This window comes from Pecten maximus, chromosome 6 (assembly GCF_902652985.1).
Source record: "Pecten maximus chromosome 6, xPecMax1.1, whole genome shotgun sequence".
NCBI lineage: Eukaryota > Metazoa > Mollusca > Bivalvia > Pectinida > Pectinidae > Pecten > Pecten maximus.
In genome coordinates, this window is record NC_047020.1 from 37,180,405 (window position 1) to 37,186,404 (window position 6,000).

The window sequence follows — 6,000 nt, forward strand, 5'->3', positions numbered from 1 at the left end:
TTGCAGATTGAAACACAAAGGGACAATAGCTCCACAAAGACAACTTCAGCAAAAACAAACCTACCTTTAACGAGGAACAATGTGGCAAATTGCAATGGACGAAATCGCACATCTGATAGAAAAGGGAATACAGCCAATCAAAATGAGAGAGGTATGTTAGCTTATTGCAATTGATTGGGTGGGAAGTTGTCACATCAACTATGTTCTTCTCTTCTGTACACAAGTTTGGTTAAAAATTTGATGTAGTTCTAGCATAAGCCAATCCTGATACAGTACAGTGAAAAATAAACATATATTTTATTTTTATATAAAATATATAGTGACGGCGGCGGGCAGGTGGGGCAAAATTGATTTACATACAATGATCGTTGTTAGACTCAAAAACGATACTTTGAGTTATTTGATCATTTCAAGAGGGAATTTTATTGTTGGGACCAAATTTTCACTTCGTATTATCCAAGTTTTTCGAGTTTTCCGAATATAAGTTTTCCAAGTTTTTTTTACTAGGATAAAGAGCAAATTCAGTAGGGACTGACGTAGTACTTCAAGTTAAGCGGGGTATTTGAGTTTTCCGAGTTCGAGTTAACAAGTTCCACTGTAGGTTCCATTTAATGTGACTATAGCTGTGAAAAATCAGTTAGAAAATATTATGTGGCTGAATATTTTTGAATAATATATAAAAAAAGATAAGACTTTCCCCTTATTATTAAAATTAAAAGTGTCCGCGTTTTGTTAATACCTAAATCAGGACAAAACAAAAACATTACAATTCGGTAGGTCTTACAAGAATGCATACATGTTATCGCTCGTAAGCAGAATGCAGCACGGATTTGGCCACATTTCCCTTTAATTCAAGCAGATATTATTGTGGTAGAAACAGATTGCACAACTCGTGATTTTTGGATATGGAATTTATTTCAAATGAGTGAGTTATTTTTTAAAAGTTACAAAAGACACTCACTAAAGCTTGTCTTTTGTAACTTTAAAAAAATAACTCATTTGAAATAAATTCTATATCCAACAACCACTCGTTGTGTAACCTCTATATCTTAAACCTATCACACTATTTATAAGAAGAAATCTACAGTTGTAGTCACTTTAAACAGAAGATTATCCCTGAATCACACTGAATCTAGGGCGATTTATTCTACTATTTGACGATTGTCTTATATATGGAACAAAACAGTACCTTTACGTTGATTTCTTTGTTTACTTTCTTTCAGCTGGACGGCTTGATTATGTTATGGAGAAATTCTTAGAATCCCAAAATGGTAAGATTTTTCAACTGCAGTATCTTGGTAAGAAATTGTTTCACTTGTCTTCGTTATAAAAACTGAAATTCACGTTTCCAACACTGTCATATCAGTATTTCCCTAATGTTCGACAAGTGAAATGGTATTCAATTAATATATCGTTAATGTTACATATTAATATGCCGATGTTCTTAAGTGAATATGGTGGAACAGAAAAAATTGAATGTAGGACCCATTACTTCTATCTTCAGATTCTGATCAATTTCCAATTTTCAAAATTACTAATAAAAAGAGCCTTGTCTCTTGTGTTGTTTCACGGCTGACTGGCCAGACCTTGTGTCATGATAACTCATGGTAAGTAAGGCTGCTTTTCAGATGTAATTTTTGGTATATTTTAACAGAAACCGGACACAAAATTGGTCCGGTGTTCGAAATTCAGAGGGATCGGTATTTGGAAGGTTTTTAATACTATAATAAAGAAGGACCAATTCCATACAGTGACAATTCGTTCTGTATTCAGATGTGTTTTCAGTTTATAGAAGGTTCGGTTTACAGAAGTTGCACTGTATATCTTTTAGTTTTTGGACAGGGCATCCAATTTACTCTTGATTTTTAGCAATTACAGAAGTCTAAGATGGGTGAAAACATGATGTCAAATAGACATGTTCCTTCAAACCCAAGATCTGGCACATCCTTAATGACCCTGGTTGTTAATAGGACGTTAAACAAAAACAAACAAACATCAAACCCAAGAGTCAAATCTGATTTTGCAGAGTCAAAAACATACTCTCAAGGGTCTTTTTGATGCCCTGGTGGACTTACGAAAATTTTGGAAACGGTTTTATGGACTGGACTGAAATTCCTTACAAAATTCCTGGTTGCTGCACTCTCATACTTAATCACTTTGTTAGTGCTAAATATCTATCCTGTAGTTGCTCCTTCCACCAACTCGACTTTGAAATCTGGCTGAATAAGAAACGTGTGTGATGTCTAATATAGAGCTCTTAAATGTATGGATATTTGTTAATTGTTTAACATTTGTATTGTTCTATCGTGAACATAAATGAAAGAAAAACAATTTTTTTAAAATTGTAAGATCAGAGAAATACTGTTAATTTGCAGATGAAGTCGCTTCGCAAGAGCACATTGTCAATGATTCAGAGAAAGAAGACAGTGAGCAGGAGGAGGTAGAAGAATGGGAAATCGATGAAACTGTCGAGTTAGTCCAGGTACAAAAAACATTGCTACGATACTAACCAATAATAGACTATTAATATTAACAAATAATAGAACATTAATATCAACCAATAATAGAACATTAATATAAACCAATAATAGAACATTGATATCAACCAATAATAGAACATTGATATCAACCAATAATAGAACATTGATATCAACCAATAATAGAACAGTAATATCAACCAATAATAGAACATTAATATAAACCAATAATAGAACATTGATATCAACCAATAATAGAACATTAATATCATCAAATAATAGAACATTAATATCAACCAATAATAGAACATTGATATTAACCAATAATAGAAAATTGATATTAACCAATAATAGAACATTGATATTAACCAATAATAGAAAATTGATATCTACCAATAAAGAACATTAATATATACAAATAAAGAACATTAATAAAACATTAATATCAACCAATAAGAAAACATTTGTTATTATTAAGTGCTCACACTCACTAGGGTCATATTGAGACAATGGTCATGGAGAAGGATCATTGAATGAATATTCAAATAGAAATTATTGATATTTTCCAAAACATTTTTGTCTGATTGACTATGTGGAAAAACCTCATTGCAGGTGTGTTTCAGTTCTGCAGGGGTGTTTTATTTCTCAGGCTAACACGCAGGCTTAAGACTAAAACACTGCTAAGATAAGTTGAGGGATATACTAGTAATCAATATAACCGGTTACTTCTATAAAGAATAAAAAATGTAGAGGTACATTTAATACGAGTCATAAGACATCTGATTGTGTCTTAACAGGAACTGATGGAGAGGTACAGTCTGACAGCTAAACAGGTTCTTCATGCCTTCTATATCAATAATGGCTCTACCGAGGACGCGATTTGCTGGATAGAGACGGGCCTCGACACAGCAGGTATGCATTGTAATTTGTTACCCTGATTATGTCTGTACTACACCATGATCACAAAATGCACAGCTTTTATGGGTTTATATATATAAATCATTTTTTAGCTCACATGGTCCGACGGACCATTGAGCTTATCTCATTGGTCGGCATATGTCTGTCTATCCATGAACTTTTCCTTTAAATCAGTTCTAGCCCTAGCCCTCAGGGCCTTAGGGTAGGGGTGGGGCCCAATAGGGAAAATAAAGGTAAGTCCTTTAAAACATTACTAGTCATAAACAAGTGAATGGATTTTGACCATAGGAATTTGTAATCACTATCTTTTGAGAAGTATGTATATATATATATATATACTGGAGAAATATTCCTCAAACCTTACAAGTGGCTTCCTTTTGGTCACTAGTTTTGCCCATTTTGGATTTTTGACAGTAGAAATTTGTTGTCAATATATCTAACAAAGTTCTTCGATTCTTATCTTAGACTTCATATGTAGGTTCCCCATGTTATTAAATGATATAGAGGAAGAGGGAAAAGAAAGAGAAAGTAGAGAAAAGATCAGTCTTTCATTGGACTGATAAAGATCATACAGTGGTTGGTACTAAGATTCCATTAATATTCTCGACTGATTTGCATATTGCAGGTTTACCGCCCTGGGATTACCGTGACGACGACAGACTGATGTCAGGTAATTGGAACGAACTGGAAACACTTAAGGGAAAGTATGGTATAAAGGTAGTCAATAACAGAATGCTTTTCCTTGAAGGAGTTTGATTGTTGAAACCAAAACTCAATAGGGATAAGGACAGTCACTTTCTAGGAAAATGAAGGACTCCACTAGTTTTCGCTTGATTACCAAGCCTCAGAAAGGAAAATGTAAGACTTGCATGACTCCACTGGTGTTCACTGGTTACTGAGTCTTGGGAAAGTGTAGGTCACACGACAAAGGTGGTCAACAACTATTTGTTCCTAATGGAAGCATTTGGACACATGACTCTAGAGTGGTCATCGACTATACTGGCCACAGGGAATTTAGGTCACATGACAAGTGATAATCAACTATTTGTTCAGAAGGAAGAGATAGGTTACATGATTCTGCAGTGATCACGGCTTCTGAGCCTGGATGGTAGGAGGTCATAACTTACACTTGTTTAGGCATCTGTAGGTCACAGGAAAGAAAAGTTATCAACATGTATTTGTGGAAGTGTGTAAGGAAGTGTGGGGCCACATGACTCTGCAGTGATCACCGACTACTTGTAGGTCAAATGACTTCACCAGCTGCCAGACCTCAGCAACTGTAGGTCACATGACTCAACAAGGATCACAAGCCGCCAGAACTCAGCAACTGTAGGTCACATGACTCAACAGAGATTACCAGCCGCCAGAACTCAGCAACTGTAGGTCACATGACTCAACAGAGATTACCAGCCGCCAGAACTCAGCAACTGTAGGTCACATGACTCAACAGAGATTACCAGCCGCCAGAACTCAGCAACTGTAGGTCACATGACTCAACAGAGATTACCAGCCGCCAGAACTCAGCAACTGTAGGTCACATGACTCAACAGAGATTACCAGCCGCCAGAACTCAGCAACTGTAGGTCACATGACTCAACAGAGATTACCAGCCGCTGTGCCTCGGGCAACTTTAAGTCAAATAAAAATTAAACAATTTTTATCTTTGACTTGGCTTGAGAAGCTGTTGGTCATTTGATTGAACAATGAGTGATGGCTGCATTGTCCTGATTCTTAACAAAGGAATCAACATCACAAGTGATGTATGATGCAGTTATCATTAGTAAATTGGTTGTGATTTTTTTGTGAACTGTTTTGAAGATTGTTGATCATGCAGAACATAAGGTTAGGTAATATAATCCCACCATGAATCTGAAATTAAACTTTATATTACCGTGTCAAATACAGAATAATCTGTCTGATCCTAATTCCTGTTCATAACATCTAGGAATTTTGGTCCAAGAATTTTCCCTCTAAAATCATTCCGTATTCATCCTCAAGTAAACCCTGTCCCCTAGTGAGATAGTGTTAGTGTAAAAGTTTGGGATAGGCTTTTTTGATTCTAGAAAAGATGAGTATGCAAAAAAAAAAAAAAAAACAGGAAGAAAGGGGCTTATTTGTGGACAGGGCCCAGAAACCTGATATTAGGTCTGTAGCATGCTTGGGTGAAGGGCAACCAAGTTTATTCAAATAAATGACCTTGACCTATACTATAGTATCTTATATATGTTAAACTGGAAAGTCTAGTTTCCGTGAACATTGATGAACATCCTATTAACACAGGAAGGTCTAGTTTCTCTCGAGATTATTTCAAATCATATCAAATCAAAAGTACATGTATTATTCTCTTTATTTCCTCCAAAATGAAGATTTTATAAACAGAATAAATACATAAGTGTATATACAAATACATTTGAATGACATGCATGTAGGAATAATTAAATGTGCATAATTTTTTACAAGTGGAATTAATAATAGACTTGTGCATTATAGTCGATTAGTGGTACTATGTACATAATCTACGATAATATGTCTATAAACAGACATTACATGGTTTCTGTCAATATTCGTTGACTTTTGACACAGAAAGTATGGTTTCTCTCAAGAT

The 6,000-nt window shown here is 35.0% G+C and overlaps 1 protein-coding gene across 2 annotated transcripts in view; it reads left to right on the forward strand.

Annotated features, from left to right (window-relative positions):
* The window catches only part of LOC117329688 (telomeric repeat-binding factor 2-interacting protein 1-like), a 31,403-nt gene extending 25,910 nt beyond the window's left edge, over positions 1 to 5,493 (forward strand). The window contains exons 8-13 of one of the 2 annotated variants that reach the window (XR_004533251.1): positions 7 to 151; positions 1,224 to 1,271; positions 2,376 to 2,482; positions 3,275 to 3,389; positions 4,021 to 4,678; positions 4,729 to 5,493. Coding sequence is in view for 1 of the 2 variants with exons in the window: in XM_033887761.1 (XP_033743652.1) it covers positions 7 to 151; positions 1,224 to 1,271; positions 2,376 to 2,482; positions 3,275 to 3,389; positions 4,021 to 4,151 (546 nt within the window). In the remaining variant the exon portion in view is untranslated. Of the gene's footprint in view, positions 1 to 6; positions 152 to 1,223; positions 1,272 to 2,375; positions 2,483 to 3,274; positions 3,390 to 4,020 lie in introns of both variants that reach the window. The other variant, XM_033887761.1, reaches the window with a different exon arrangement.
* The last annotated feature ends 507 nt before the right edge of the window (positions 5,494 to 6,000 follow it).